The following is a 15,435-nucleotide window of genomic DNA, read 5'->3' as shown; positions in this document are numbered from 1 at the left end:
GTTTCCGATGTTGTGCTATTCAACGGCCGCCGGACTACTCTTAGAGAGCTACGCTAGGCTCAGATGGACAACCTGTTCCCACTGTCCCTATCTGTTTATCGAGAGGACGACGTCAAAGCACCGGCCTTGAAATATACCACAGTCGAAGAGAGAATGCAGCTGTACCGTATCTCTTCAATTGGGCACGAGAGGATATGGCAACTATCCAGAATAGGGTTTAAGTTAGTTGCTGATCAGAGTATCAACCCAAATACACCCCTTGAACGGTTGCCTGGTCCCTCGCCGGAGTTTATCGAACACTGTACTTGCCTGCTCGACGGCGAGGCCACACCAGATGGTGTTGATCAGAGCACGAGCGTCACGTCGGCCTCGAAAAGGAAAAGAAACTCGCGTGACCAACCTGCTATCCCCCGGAAGTATGATACGAGAAAACGACGCATCTCAGATGCCGACAAGAACAACAGCAACCAGCGTGCACTGCCACGCGAAGAGTTGTCCCAGGCCGATCGTACTGCCCCTCATAAATCCTCCAAAAAGATCTCACTTAATCAAGAGGACAATTCGAGTGAGCCTCGCCAGATCGTCAACTGCGAGAGAAATCGCCGATTCCCTCACTCTTCTATCGTACCACTTTTCTTGGTGTGCCGCGAGGAGATGGACAAGCTTATTGAGCTTCGACAGCGACGACACTGTACATGACCTGAACATGACCAAAGGACCCGTGAGTCGAGGTGGACTGGGCATTGTGTATCTGATTGTACCTTGAAAAATCAAACAGCACCGCCGCTTTGAAGATTACTGCGCAAACATCGAATCATCGAATCATCGAATCGTCGAATCATCGTGCTACATCACCGTCAACCATATTATTGTATGCACTCAAATACACCAAATAACACAGCTCTTTCCACTTGGTAACTTATTCACTCGTTGTTCATTTTATTAGATTCAGATCAACCAGATATGCTCTTCCTATCAAGAACCAAGTGCTGCTATGAAAACTGCGCTGCTGAATTGATCGCTACGCCTATGACAACTTGCTACCTGTGTCAAAAAGTGTATTGTGAAGATCATCAGCATGAGATTTTCCATAGCTGTCTGATTGCAATCAAAAATGTAAGTCTCCGGCATTATCTCATTGCGTGACTAGACGCTGAAGGCTATCTTGATCCAGGGAGATACTCCTGCCAAAAATCAAATCAAGAGGAATACCCAAATTACCAAGGTATGTCCACCTGCTAGACTTTTGCCGCCAATCGTACAGTATTCAGGCCTGTACCGCATATCAGTGTAAGCTCAATTTTCGGTCAGTACACCTCACTCTTCACGGCAGTGAGAAGCCATCAAACGGGCATTGAACATGCTGCAGAAGCTCTCCGCCCGGGTCATCGATCTCAGCTACTTACACCGGACGATCCTTTGCAAATGGCCGATAACACGAGTGTCCAGGGATCTATCAACTTCCATGTCCCTCTGGTCTTCGATGATGGGCTCAAATGGCTGGTGAGGATCCGACAAGATCACCATAGCGATTCCATTCTGGCGATTCAAAAACAAGTGATGCAAAGCGAAGTCGTTACCCTGAATTGGCTGAAAGAACAGAACATAGCTTCTCCGCAAGCTTGGCTACCTTCGATTTCCCATAGCGATACGATCACTCCCGAAGAGGCTTCCTCTGCCGGTGCGTGTGGAAGGTTCAATGGAGAGATCTGACCTCACTGATGAGTCCCGCTGCGCAGGAACGAGTCTCATTTACTTTTTCTACGAGTTCCTCCAAGGCAAATGTCTATCCACCTTCGACATGGGTGTCAAATACTGGAGAGAGCCTAGTGAAGAAGTGATCCGTCTAATTCAAGATCACGGTAAACACCAGATCGTCTTATCCGGGCATTCCTTCAGAGCCAACGAGATCGGATGTCTAGTCTCCACAGACAACGAAAAGGAAACGCCTGAGGTTGGGCCTCTTATCAGTTTGAACGGGGTACATCACCTCGATCCACCTTACTTCCCAGGTCCATTTGCCAGTAACCAAGATCGATTTCTTTCTCAGATCGACATAGCGCTCTCACACATAAGGGATGGTTTATCTGAACAAACAGAAATTTTGGATGCATATTTGTGGCATTTACTCCTCCGAGAATTAGTAGAGACTTGCCCTGAGCTAGCTGAGCCCGTTGAAGAGGTTTATATTCGTCATGCGGATGCCAAGGGTGATCAATTTATGGGAGACGAAGAAGGGAATATGATGGCTACAATCGACTGGGAAGGGTGAGCACCATTTCTTCGATCCCAAGACATGGTCACCACTCGATCTAATGGGCTGACCCAAACGGAATCTGTAAATAGGGCTTTTCTAACCACCAAAGCAGAAGCCTTCTCCGCGCCTGAATTCATTAGCAAGACAGGAGTCCCATACATCGATCAGACCACTTTCACGCCATGCGAACAGATTCTGATTGATTATTACGAAGAATCGAATCGGCCTGATCTGGCTGAATTCGTCAGAAAGGATAAGAAATACACCCATCTGGGGGGAATCGGTTCATTCACTACGAAGTTCATTTACAAGTGTTCGTCATGGGCTTTGCTGGATGCTTTTGAAGATAGTCGACCTGATACACTTCGACCTCCAAGAGACTTAGGACCAGACTGGCGGTTGTACTTGATTGACAGGTATGATTCGGATCAAGGCTTTGACACCATATTCAAGAGAGCAGGATATGATCTGGAAAAGGAGAGAGCCGCAGCAGGAAACGGTCTCGAAGACAGAGAGGCCGAAAGGCAACTTTGGTGGAGTCGAAGTTTTGTACAACGACAAACTGAGAAAGAAGCTCGAATCTTGGAGCAGACCAAAGTCAAAGAAAGAGAGAAAGAACGCAGAGTTGCCGGTCAATGGGCGAGTGCAGAAAGGAGGAAACCACGAGTGCAAGACAAAATGGTAAGATATCAAGGGAAGATCTAGGATGATCCCAAATTCCGTTCGGCTTCATGTAATTCTAGTTGTCTCTGTCTTTCCTGCGCTGCTCTCTCTAAGGGTTCTTCCATTCTTCGTACTGCTTCTTCCTTCCGCTTCGCATATTCCTTCTCAAGTTTAGCCTCCAGTATCCTCTTTCGTTCCGCTTCCTTCTCCGCTGTTGCTATTGTCCAATCACATTCTTGCAAGAGCTTGATGAAGCCTGGATCGGTCTCGTACCGTCTCATGGCATATACGACCCAATCGTAATCTTTTTCTGGTGGGTTGAAGTCGGCCGGAATATTGTTTCCAAATACTTCTCGGAACCCTGATTTAGCCCACATCGGATCATATTGTCCTATCATCTCCAGCCTGTTATAGATCTTACCATCACGGACGCAGTCAGCGAGATCTGGCCGATCCAGACGTGTATAAGCGTCAATTAGAGCTTGTTCGATGGGTCGAAGGGAGTTATCGCCAAATCGCCAGAAGTTGAGATTGAGGTTGAAGACAGATGGTGCGGAGAACGCTTCCTCTTTCGTGGTGACATAAGCCCTGTGATTACTAGATGAATTCGAAGTTCTACTCAGCGAGAAGTTTGAGCACAAATCCGACTGACCATTCCCAGTCCAATATACCGACGATGTGTCCGGCATGATCCCGCATCAAATGGTCGCCACGTTCGTCGGCGTGCTTGATGAATACCGGCTCGCATGCCGGAGTATTCAGCTGACTTGATACTTGGATATATTCACGCAGTTCTAGATGCCAGAGATAATCTTCGATGATCAGATCTTTTTGTAACGCGCCTCTGAGGATATATTCGAGTGTCGCGTCGATATGAGCAAGGTAGCGTTCTTCGATAGTCGAGAAGGGCCCAAACACGTATGGTGGAGTTGGTTTCATGAATGTGCCTCTGTTATAGATAGGACCGACTTCTAGGGATTCGTCGGAGGTATCGGGCAGACCGTTGCCAGCAGGTACTAGACAGCCAATCTTGTTGAAAGGCAGTTTCATATCGGCGAAGCGGATTTGGAGTTTGGCGTACTCTTCGACAAATGCTCTCATTTCATCTTCAGGTAGCTCGATGGGGTCTCGTCCGTCGATTGGGAGATGCAGTGGTTTACCTTCGATGACTTCGTAGAAAAAGTAATTGATAGGAAGTCCTGACATGTTCACATAGCACATATCAGTATACTGCAATCCAGACGAATATGGCCGTGAAATATAGCAGGATAATACTTACTCTCACCTCCTGTACAGCCCTTTTGGAGGTATCTGGGTAACCAAGCTTCAGGGACTGGTATACCGCTTCTTTTAAGCAGGTTGAGGGTGCAGACTTCACTTCGGATGATAGAATCAGTGATTTCCGCGGGCGATTTTCGCCCTCTTTGCCTGACTCTGATGAACCACTTGACACCATCGTCGAAAGTGATAGGAAGATGGATGTTGCAGTCGGCAAACCATCCTTTTTGGGAAAGAGCGTCGTAGTTGGGGATCTCAAGGGTGAAATCACAGCCGGGTCTCAAGAGTTTGATCTCTGCGATCAACGACTCTCTACACGATTGAGCCTCGCCAACCAGGCGGACAACCTGTACCACGCCCAGGTCAAGTCAGTCAGTGGGACGAGGTTTCGCGGAAGGGGAATCTACTGTACCGGACGTAGTACTCACTCTAGCTTTATCCACCGCCTCCTGAGCCTCCCCGATTGCATCGTGTTTCGTTTCATAGTCTTCCTAAAAAGACGATTGTCTGTAAAGTGTCATTCAACTTGATACCGGCTATGGTATACTCACTATATCCTCGAGCAAGATACATGGATGATTTTGCCTGGTGTTGTGTTCGTCACACCAAACCGAATCGCACAGACTACAGATCGCATTCCAGCGCACCACCATACGGGAACAAATCTCAAGTTGACAGGGATATTCGAATAGTTCGGGCATTGTTCAGCATTAACCTCTTCTCCGAGCCTTGACGTCGCTACAAGAGGTACAGTATCCGGCTGAGACTGAGAAAAAAGACCGGGTAGAGTTAATGGCTTATTCATTGGCCCGATAATGCATGTTAAGAGAATGAAGCAGACACCATGACTAGGTGGAACGTTGCTTGCGATTCTGATCGAAAGGACCTCAAAGTCGTGTTCTTGTCCCGCTTGAAAGGTGAACACGTTTGTGCAGACCGGACTGTTGACTGTGTACATCTTCACTATTTTCCCTAGTTTGTATGCTGAAACTCGGAAGCAATCATCATGTCCGTCACCGAGTACCGACATTGCGTCTTCTTCTTACCCGTGAAACCCACTAATTGATCTCTTGTCGAGGTTTGTGTGAATTGGTGAAGATAGAAAGTGACATGACGATATCATAATATACAACAAACTCTAGCAGAGACAGACATACCAATCATCTAAAATAGTCTCAGGTTAAGCGGTACCTTCCTTCCTCTCTCCTTGTTGCTCGCCATTACTCATACCCTCGAACTTCTTTACAACATCTTCCACGCCTCGCTGCCTGTTATCCGTGCTCAATCCAGCTGCACCTTCAGCTTCTTTTAGTGTGTAAGCGGGTTCTTTCAGTTCCTTCAGTCGTCGTCTAGCCGATTCGAGCGTAACGCGTTAGCATGTGATCGATGTATGTGGGTGGCCATGCCATAGAAGGTATTCCGCGGCCGTGAAAAAGAAAAGGGTTGACATACTTGTGCACTTTCGATTTTGTATGGTTTCTCAATGCTAAGTCAGTCTCGTAGTACTTCGCACATTCGACACAGTACTAACGAACGATCAACACGGATATCAGCTCGAGGTATGAGGTTAGGCTAATGCAGAGATAAGATCAAGCTCACATGTTGACCTAATCCAGGTTTATCCTCATCGATCTCCTGTCTCTGCAACTTGGCTCGATTGCCAGGACGTAGATCAATCTCAATTTGGTCGAGGTCTTTCACTCGGACTCGAGTTCGCGCTAGTCGGTGAACATCTCTTCGAGCGTGGTGAGTTCTACATTAGATCAAAAAGCATCTGTAAGCCGAGCTCTGGCTTGACGGGACAATGTAAAGCACTTTGCGCTCACCTGGATCTTCTCAATCGTCCCATTGTGCGTATCCCTTCTGAGTTGTTGATGAGTTCGTAGTCTGAGTAGTCGGAAAACAACAAAGTCATCTTACTCAGTTGCGCTCACTCCACCAGCAAGATTCTGTAAAATTGAAAATCTCGCGTGTCGCCTGTCCACGGGATCAGATTAATCGATGAATCGAGTGAGCGCGCGCAGTTGAGTGGCAAATCAGCGCGATTTAACGGGGTACTCATTTAAACTCCTTCTTTCCTCTTTTGTTGACAAGGTATGCCCCATAGCCACAAGTGTTGAGACTACTTGTTATGAAGAAGCGAGCTTTCCAATCTTTGATACAACTAGTATTCGTGCCAACACTATACATTATTCCCGTCCTAGCAAAGCTTGCTCGTGCTTGTGGAGTGATGAGCTGGAGATCTGCAGGCCATCTAATATCAGGTCCGCCTTCCGCTTCTTTACCTTCATCTTCCTCTTCGACCGATCAACCGTTGTACAAGCGCCTTCGACCCAATTCGAACGGTTCGACAGCTTATCAACGAGAATCGTCCTTCGCGCATCATTATGGTCCCGACAAAGATGCCTTGAGCCGCGAAGAACGTAACAGGAAATCAGATTGGGATGTAGTGAGAGAAAATCACAAGTTCATACGTGATGATGAAGAGCCGAAGGATGTGAACGTTTCATGGGAAGAGAGGGTAGCTAGGGCTTATGAGTCGAAGTTGTTCAAGGAATTCGCTTTGGTACGTATATCTCTGAACACTTCGAATTTCCACATTGTTGAATCATCCCAGTGTGACAGATATTTGCATTCATTCCTGCCATAAATTGTCATGCTTCAAGCACTCGAATCGGTTCAATACCCTCCGCTCGGACACCTTATTCAGACTATCTGCTTCATATTCATATCGACACAACGCTAATGCCAGATGAACTAAATAGATCGATCTGAAGCACTACAAATCCCACGCATTCGCTCTACGCTGGCGCACCGCTCCGGAAGTGATCGACGGTATAGGCGAGACTACTTGCGCATCACTCAGGTGTAAATACCACAACCCCTCTGGCGGTCCAGAAGCACCAGTGATACGGTCAAGGGACTTGCGATTCAAAGATCCCGATACGACAAGTTCAACTCATGTTTCATCCGTACGAAGAACAAATCACCAAGATGGTGAAGAGAATAATGGCGGAATAAGGGAAATACCACCATTGCGAAGCTTCGAATTGCCGTTTGTGTATATGGAGAATGATCAGAGAAAGGAGGCGTTGGTCAAAGTTAGATTGTGTAAGAAATGCGAGGGCAAGTTGAGGTGGAAACCCGATACTGCTCCTAAGTCTGGACCGGGGTCTAAGCGTGAGAATGAGGGGAAGCAATATGGCGCTCATCGGAAGGACCGAAAGGACAAGGAGAAAGATCAGGACACGGAGAAGGATAGAGATAAGACATCCAAGCATGGGCGTCCGAATGATCACAAGGACGATAAGAGCGGCAGACGCTCACGCCCACAATCACGCTCACACTCACGGTCACGCTCTCGCTCTCCCTCACGTTCGCCATCAAGGTCACGACGCCACTATCGCCATTAACGACGTCACGAAGACGAGAACTGAAACGAAGACAATAATCATTCACGACACAACGAATATGCACCAAGACACTTGACAGACATAACATACATGCTTACATAATGAGGTCTTACTTGAGGTGGTACAGTCAATAGAATGGAAGTTGTATCACAGGGAAACAAAAGGATAAAACTGTATGGTAGTCAAACAATGTATCTCTTATATGTCGATACCCTCATCAGTTTAGATCTTGGTCATCCCCGATCCCCTGTCAATCATCACACGGCCGAAAATGTCCTCCGCCAAAAGTCTCATTATCATAATCATACTCTTTAGCTTCACTTTGAGTCTGGGTCTGGAAGTCGACTTGACTTTGCGATTCAACGTCAATTTCATTTAATCCCAGTTCTCCACTGACATCAGCTAGATCGTCGTCTCCTCCTTCGTCCCGTGCTTCATCAGTATTGTTCTTGCGCAGTGTACCGGTGAATTCAGTATGAGGATTGAATGATTGAAAAGGAGGGAGAGATTTTTCAGAATGAAGATCTCGAACATTGCCCGCGAATCGCATATCCTGTGAGTCGGCGAACGTTTGGTATCTCTGTGTAGCTTGGTGGGGTTCTAGAACATCGATACTATCCTGTCCGTTAAAAGTTGCCTGAGAGTAATCTTGCGGTTGGGTATATTCGAACAAATCGGTGCCTCGTTTTGGGTGAGTCTGGTCAGTGGTATCCGTCGAATGATCAGTAGTAGTGAGTGATCTTCGTGTGTGGGATGTCTGATAAAGGGATTCTTCCTGATAGTGCGCTTGAGCGGTCTGTTCGGCCTCGTAGTCGTAGTCAGCCAGTTCCTGTTGCGATCCTTCAGATACTTGAGTCTTGCGAAAGGGGACGAGATACGGGTCGGAACAACCTGATTCTGGCTGTGTCCACGAGTTTGAGGTTGAGTGGGAGTACTCGGAAGAAATAGGATGATCAGTACCGTAATCAGGCGGATAGTAAGGTAAATGTTGAGCTTGAGAATGAAAATTAGTATAACCACCATGTTGTGTCTGGTGGTAACATTCAGCGGTATACGAATTGGGTGGCGGAGGCTCAGAATATGAACGCCGGTAAGACTGATATCCCTGTCGGTGAGTAAACTGATAACGATGATCGTGGCCTGGAGGATCTTCTAGATCAGGTTCGTAGTGTCCTTCGGGGCTGGGGTGATGATTAGTCTCCCTTGTCCATTTCGATAAGACTCGTTGTAACAAAGCTTCGATTCTCCGGTCGGCAATTTGTCCAATACGGTGTGCCTGTTTCATGCATTCTCATGTCAGCCTCCCAAGCGTTACCGATCAGGACACAAAGCTTTACCATTGCTTCTAGTCCTCGGTCCATTACCACCTTATCCACCAGGCTTTCTAGTTCCTCTTGGGACAAGGAATAAGGAGGACAGGGATAATTTGATAATGTTGGCATACTAGTGGAGCTAAGTTCGCGCTGACCGTCTTCTTCAGTCTTGATGTATTTGTATTGTGTCTGCTGTATACGAGAGGTCAGCCCGCTTTTTTTCACGCAGCTTGAAAAGATCAGGTGTACTGACCGGTAGGTATTCTTGACTTTCTTCCTCCAACTCTTCCTCCATCTCTTCCCTGCTTCGTTTCGCTTTTCTACGTATTTGCGCTGCCAACTGATGATCGGTCAAAAGGGTTTGGTATTCCGACAAGGCGTTACTAGAACTGTGAGGCTGACTGCTCGGAGGGCTGAAGACGATCAGTGAAGGGCCGTTATCGAAGACAGAGGAAGTATTTGCGACGGATTTGCGCTCGTGCGATGTATCGGGAGGCGGGTCGACTTGGAAGAGCTGAGAAAGCTGTTCATGTATATCGATAGGCGATTCCTCAGGATGCTGAGTAGCCTTGTCTTGTGACGTGGGCATCCTGTCAAGGGGGGACTGCGCTGAAGGTACTTTCGTAGACTTCTCCTCGGGCTGACTAGGTGAAAGTGAATTCTTGTAGCCTTGGAGCAAGTCCTTCTTCATCCGCTCGGTCATACTGTCTTGAGCTTGAAGCGGTGAAAAGTGCTTTTCCGCATGGGATACAACAGATGATTTCGGGTCTAAGGCCTTTGTATTGTGTACATGCGAGCTGCCCGGCGAGGCTTTGTGTGACTCATTGTTGGTTTCGGGTCCCGGAAGGTCGCTGTCTGCTGCGGGTCGAATATCCGTTTCACGAGGTTTCTGAGCTGGTCTGTCAGCGAGAGTTTGTTCATTAAACAGCGAAGCATTGAGTGCTCGTCGCGGTTCGACGTTTTGCTCGGGTGGTGCTGCCGTCTTCTGCACTTGTTGAGTATGTGTTTGGCTGGCACCTATAGTAGGCATTACAGATACTGGTGCTATGATGAAGTAATCTTTCATCAGGGCGAGGAAGGTATCCAGATCGGACCCATCGGAACGGAAGGCTAGCTGGAAAGTTTCCTGCATCTGTTGGCGACGGATAAATCAACAACCAATCGTAATGTTTGTCTTGGAGACAAAGCAAGAGTTTGATCATCGGTGTCGGTATTGTGTGCAGTCGATGGGGTGACACAGCTCGATATGCAGTTTGACACTATTGACTCACTTTGTTGCCCGACATGACAGGCATTTTGACCGAATCATACTTGACAGCCACAGATTTCGCGCCGTAAGTGATTTTTCTGAAGCGATTCGAAGCTGTCGAAGATGTTGCTGATTGCAAAGGATCGAACGACTCGTTGACCTAACATGTTGGCAGTTTCAGTGAGAGCGGATTGTGGGTTGGGATTGATGACTTTACGATGATCTTTCCTCCACTCAGTAGTTGAAGGTCTAATGGACATCTCGGTCTGACTTTAACGACCATTGACAAAGGTCCGGTCCTACAAAGCTTCGATAATCAATGTTCTGCTTCATCCCTACATAGTACAGGCCGGCCTCATGATCTTACAGAGCTTTCCATTTCATCTTGGGTCTACCTTTAGCTGGCATGTACCTCGGTTCAGGCAACATCACCTTGTCAAGAGTGACTGTGTAATCTCGTCAGCTTAAGAAATTGCTTGTTACAGACTCAATAGGACACCTCACATGTATAAGTCGACATTTCACAGCTTAGTATCGCATGCTGTAACGGAAAGATATGACTGGGTGCTGTTCGTTCATTGACGAGGAGAGTAGGATGGTATTTATCGAGGTATGAAGAAGGAAAGGAAACAACAGCCAGATTTCAATGTGGATGCCGGTCCAGCAAGTCGAGTGGACCACCTCCACCGTAACGGAGATCCCACCATACATTAAATGAGGGGGTAATACAATTTAACGCTCGACGCGTCGCTATGACCACCTCTTTGCGCATCACTCGGGTAATACCAAGATCAAAATCAAGCTTATGGAGTGAATGTTCACGAATCATATAGTCTCTCATCAGATACCCCGAGGTTGAACAAGGAGAGGACAACATGAGCAGCAAGTATCAAGGACTACCTGATATCGTAAGCTGGCGAACAGATGCGCTTTTACTGCTTCAGCTCACAATATTTGGTGGACCAGGACACAGCTCAGGACATATTCGAGACGCCTGATGAGCCAGATACGCTGCTAAGACCAGTAAGTGAAAGCGCATGACTTGTGAGCGTAAGAGCACTGCTGACAAAGGTATACCACCAGGCAGATAGCGGATTGGAAGACGATGATCGAGTGATACCTAAATCCGCTTCAGAAAACATAGATTCGACGGGATTGCCAGGACGTAAGAGGGTAGAACAGGTTTTCGGTAGGGGTATACGGCGAAAGGGTGAGTGAAAGGTTTGCTGTACTTAGCGGTTAAGGAGTTCTGCCTTATCAGCATCGTAGTGGCCCCTGCTTTCGCGAGAAACTCCCATCACTCTTCCTCTGTTACTGTTTATCCGGTCTTGACACCATGACTTCAGATTCCAATTTCATCGCTGAATCACAATGCCTTATCATAGATCCGAAAGACCTCACTTTCCGTCCCAGACTTCCACCTCTCTCCCGCCATAGCCTATCGTCGGACGAAGATGAGGAACCTGAACCTCGACCGCAATTACGCGAATCTGCAACAAGCAGGCTCCGCAGATTGAAAGCAGAACTAGCCGAGCTCGAATCTGAGATCAGCTCGCAACCCCAGGCATCCAGCTCACAGTTGCCCCAAGAAGGAAAGAGGAAATCAGTGCTGCCTCCGAAACAGCCTTTGGACCTGATATCGGAATTGAGCGGATTGAAAGATAGATTAGGTAAATTAGATATAGATGGTCTACCGGAAGCCGACGAGACCCAAATAAGAACTTCGGGCTGGAGTGAACGGCTGAGCAGATTGAATGGCCAATCCCCTGTTGCGATCCGGCCAGAGGAGAGCATAGAAGATAGTGGGAAAGATGTCAGTCTGGGTGAAATTGATAAGCGTCTAGCGGTGTTGGAAGGTACTCTAGGACCGATAAGTGACGGTATAGACCAAGTGAGTCATCAATCCCCACTCCACTCGTGCAAATCCTCGTCGTTCCCAGCTGATCACGAAATGCTGTATGGGCAGAATGGTCCAATAATTCCTATTCTTTCTAAACATTCACATCTTCTTTCACTGCTTACTCAACCTCGTCAATTAGACGCCATATCCCGTCGGATCAAGCTTTTACTGGTAGATCTAGACAGAGCAGCTACTGCGTCCAAACGATCTCCAGCCATCCCTCAAGGTGTTTCTGACGGCTCAAAACCATCTTCCTCAATAACAATCTCCCAAGCCGAATATAATCAGCTCCAACAGCTTTTCGGCTTGATAAATCGCTTAGACACGTATTTACCCATCCTGCAACCTCTTTTGATCAGGCTGAAAAGCCTGAATCAACTGCATAACGAGGTTGGAACGATCGCGGAATCTTTCAAGAAGCTTCAAGACGAAGAAAAGCAGGATTCGGGCGAGATCAAACAACTGGAAGAGATTTTAGGGAAAGTGAGCGTGGGTTTAGATGGAGCAGTAGCTGGAATCATGAAGAATTGGGAGAGTACGGAAAGTAGGATGAGGGCTCTAGAAGAGAGGTTGGGCAAGCTGGAGAATCAGTAAAAAGGTTGAGATGAGGAATAGTGCGCTCATTAAGATTGAACACGTCCTAATTCGAGTCCACGGGTAGCAAGATGTCAGAGCTTAAGTGGCACAACTGTAACACAAATGACATATATGGACATGATGAATAACGATTCGAATAGGACGGATGCATGCCGTGTTATTGGCTATAATAGATACTCATTTGATCACAGACATGAGGCAGAGGGAGGAAGGGACGGTGATTGACATCAGTCCGTGAACATTGTCGACGAAGGCCGCCACCTATCACTCGCATTTTCGAGCGAATATCATGTCAAAAGCCAACACTGATGTTGCATTTTGACGGAAGTGTTGCCGCATCGAGTACAGCTAGGAATGCAGGATACAGTATTGTATCCGGGATAATGGTTGTTGTCGACGCTATATATACGAACACAATCAGGATCACCCAGCACGAGGTGCCACATTGCGCTCCAGGGGTTAAATTTGATGGATGCTTCTTAGCGTCTGTGCTCGCAGATACCTTTGGATGCAGTGAAAGTTGAAATGATGGAATAACAACCTACATGCGGATCCATAGCTTCCCACAATCATCATCATCCACATAGACATTCGCACGCATTCGTCTGGCCACTGAGATCTGGGGAAGGTTTCCACCGACCTACACCGGTTTCGCTCAAACAGTGTCCAGATGATAGAGCTTATCGAACGCACCTGCGAACATGCGGAATGTGCCGCAACAGTAATGGGCTACACTGCTCGGTGCAATTGGTGTTATCGTATATGGTGTCCTGAACATACGGAGCAGGATTGTCATAGGTGTGCACAAGCACTTCGCACCGTATGTTTTACCATTCACTGCAGGGTTGTTCGCCTGCAATACGTGGACACGCTGACTTAGTAGTTTGATATCGCAGGAGCCTTATGCAGACAGCGTGGTAGAGCTTCGAAAGATTCAGGAAGTTGTGGAGGCCGAAGAGGTCAGTCAAGTCTTTTGTCACCAAGTTGAGACTGGAACCAGCTGCTGAGACTGCTTACTCACCAGCTCACTAAATTGCTTGACAAAGTGAAGAGCAGAGAAGATGTCTTCGTCGAACAAGCTCAACATCTTCGCCCCCGTCATACATGTACCCTTGACGTTCCACCTGACTATGCAAACCTGAAAGCGTCAAAATGGTTCGCATACTGCAACGTTCACTTTCTCATCAGATTCGATGATGGTGTCAAATGGTTACTCAGGGTCCGCCAGACCCGCTCACATCGACTGCCCTCGGCTCTGACCGCTCCTATCATCCAAAGTGAAGTCGCTACCTTGACCGTACTGAAGAACGGCGGTGTGCCGGTACCAGCAGGGTTCATGCCGCCCCACTTAGTGCCCGGAAGCTCATTGGAAGACGGTGAGGTCTAAGCTTGCTCAAAGTCTTACTCTTGCGATTCAATCCTTCCGGCTGTCATCGCGCCTGCAACCCACACAACTTCTGTTTTACCGATAAAGCTGATTGATTCGTTCGTGCGCAGCCACCGATCTCGATTATTTCTTCCTGGAGTTCATGGAAGGAACTCCCCTTAGCTTGCCCTTCTCCGGCTACTTCAGCGAGATTCAGCTACCCGACGATCAGCTAGCAGATTTCATAGAAGAATACGCTAAGACACGCATACAGCTTTCCAACCTTCGCCTACCCTACACCAAGCTCGGCTGCATTTTCCCCTCTGAAGATGCAATATCAGATATTGGCCCCATCGTTGGTCTATCGTGTTTCATGAATCCCAGTCAACCTCATTTTATGGGTCCATTCTCGACTTTCAAGGATATGATGCTCGCCAAAATCGACGCGGCATTACGTTATAGCAAAATCAATGCGCTGCAAGGCTCTTATACGGTAGATGAGTATCTGTGGCATTTAGAAATGAGAGAGCTTGTAGCTGCTTCCAAGGAGTTAGGGGAAGCCCCGACAGAGCTTTATATCAAGCATGATGATAGTAAAGGAGACGAGCTTTCGGTGGACTCAGATGGGAAGATCATAGGTATACTGGATTGGGAATGGTGAGACTTCCTATTTCTCGGGCCTCGACTCATGAATAATTTTCAGTATCCTTTTCAGAGGTTGAATAAAGGTTTCACTCGCTAATTTTGGATATGACATTCTCGTTCAGGGCATACGTCATCACGAAGAACGACGCTTTCTACACTCCTCACTTCTTCAACCGGACTTTCGCATACATGAAAGGATCCAATGCCTTATCGCATGCCGAAAAGATGTTGATTGAATGCTATAAGAGACACAGCAGAGAGGATTTAGCAGAATGTGTTAGAAAAGGCAAACTGTATCTTCGCCTGGAACGAATCGGAATGTATGAACCGGCTTTTACGAAAAAGGGTTTCAGAGAGGTCTTTGGAGATGATATGCCAAAAGATATTAATCCTCCAGAGGATGATGACGGCTGGAGGGAATATATGATTGACAGGTATAAAGATGATGAGGACGTGAAAGAGGTCATCGCTAGATATGGATCCAATTGATGTGCTTCACAATAACATCTGGTATAATAGACTGTAACGCCACGCCATGGAGTCGAATGAGTCTACACGTCACAGTAACGCTGAATAATGATCTCTCACAACGGCTGAATACCATTCTCTGAACCGGAAGTAGTCTCAACCTCCTTTGAGCACGAGGCAATGCTTCTTATCATCGATCATGCGCATTGACCCGTACAATATCGGCACGACTCCATTCGCAACTTCAAGTTGCATCAACCATCGGAGCAGAAGTGAGAACCAATAC

The 15,435-nt window shown here is 47.3% G+C and overlaps 7 protein-coding genes across 7 annotated transcripts; 4 read left to right on the top strand and 3 right to left on the bottom strand.

The window, feature by feature from the left end:
* Positions 1-706: 706 nt before the first annotated feature.
* Positions 707-2,962, top strand: I303_103173 (uncharacterized protein; the record flags this gene model as incomplete). The annotated part of the gene is made up of 5 exons (XM_018406518.1): positions 707-721; positions 1,175-1,225; positions 1,312-1,681; positions 1,740-2,268; positions 2,347-2,962. 5 exons carry the CDS (start codon positions 707-709, stop codon positions 2,960-2,962), a joined length of 1,581 nt encoding a protein of 526 aa, XP_018265012.1.
* Positions 2,963-3,029: 67 nt separating this feature from the next.
* I303_103172 (uncharacterized protein) lies at positions 3,030-4,899 on the bottom strand (the record flags this gene model as incomplete). The annotated part of the gene is made up of 6 exons (XM_065968709.1): positions 3,030-3,137; positions 3,211-3,508; positions 3,573-4,119; positions 4,200-4,545; positions 4,627-4,689; positions 4,750-4,899. The coding sequence occupies 6 exons, from the start codon at positions 4,897-4,899 to the stop codon at positions 3,030-3,032; spliced, it is 1,512 nt and encodes a 503-aa protein (XP_065824781.1).
* Positions 4,900-5,378: 479 nt separating this feature from the next.
* Positions 5,379-6,047, bottom strand: I303_103171 (uncharacterized protein; the record flags this gene model as incomplete). Its single annotated transcript, XM_018406516.2, has 4 exons — positions 5,379-5,547; positions 5,651-5,724; positions 5,798-5,951; positions 6,025-6,047. 4 exons carry the CDS (start codon positions 6,045-6,047, stop codon positions 5,379-5,381), a joined length of 420 nt encoding a protein of 139 aa, XP_018265010.2.
* A 381-nt stretch (positions 6,048-6,428) lies between these two features.
* Positions 6,429-7,611, top strand: I303_103170 (uncharacterized protein; the record flags this gene model as incomplete). The annotated part of the gene is made up of 2 exons (XM_018406515.1): positions 6,429-6,764; positions 6,964-7,611. 2 exons carry the CDS (start codon positions 6,429-6,431, stop codon positions 7,609-7,611), a joined length of 984 nt encoding a protein of 327 aa, XP_018265009.1.
* A 250-nt stretch (positions 7,612-7,861) lies between these two features.
* I303_103169 (uncharacterized protein) lies at positions 7,862-10,581 on the bottom strand (the record flags this gene model as incomplete). Its single annotated transcript, XM_018406514.1, has 6 exons — positions 7,862-8,887; positions 8,949-9,113; positions 9,178-10,056; positions 10,196-10,333; positions 10,391-10,472; positions 10,541-10,581. The coding sequence occupies 6 exons, from the start codon at positions 10,579-10,581 to the stop codon at positions 7,862-7,864; spliced, it is 2,331 nt and encodes a 776-aa protein (XP_018265008.1).
* A 467-nt stretch (positions 10,582-11,048) lies between these two features.
* On the top strand, positions 11,049-12,667 carry I303_103168 (uncharacterized protein; the record flags this gene model as incomplete). The annotated part of the gene is made up of 5 exons (XM_018406513.1): positions 11,049-11,081; positions 11,140-11,196; positions 11,257-11,383; positions 11,559-12,064; positions 12,140-12,667. 5 exons carry the CDS (start codon positions 11,049-11,051, stop codon positions 12,665-12,667), a joined length of 1,251 nt encoding a protein of 416 aa, XP_018265007.1.
* Positions 12,668-13,340: 673 nt separating this feature from the next.
* I303_103167 (uncharacterized protein) lies at positions 13,341-15,170 on the top strand (the record flags this gene model as incomplete). Its single annotated transcript, XM_018406512.2, has 5 exons — positions 13,341-13,490; positions 13,567-13,629; positions 13,695-14,046; positions 14,168-14,693; positions 14,804-15,170. The coding sequence occupies 5 exons, from the start codon at positions 13,341-13,343 to the stop codon at positions 15,168-15,170; spliced, it is 1,458 nt and encodes a 485-aa protein (XP_018265006.2).
* Between the last annotated feature and the right edge of the window lie 265 nt (positions 15,171-15,435).

This window comes from Kwoniella dejecticola, chromosome 3 (assembly GCF_000512565.2).
Source record: "Kwoniella dejecticola CBS 10117 chromosome 3, complete sequence".
Taxonomy (NCBI): domain Eukaryota; kingdom Fungi; phylum Basidiomycota; class Tremellomycetes; order Tremellales; family Cryptococcaceae; genus Kwoniella; species Kwoniella dejecticola.
The sequence above is the reverse complement of the archived record's forward strand: the minus strand, read 5'-3'. Positions and strand labels throughout refer to the sequence as shown.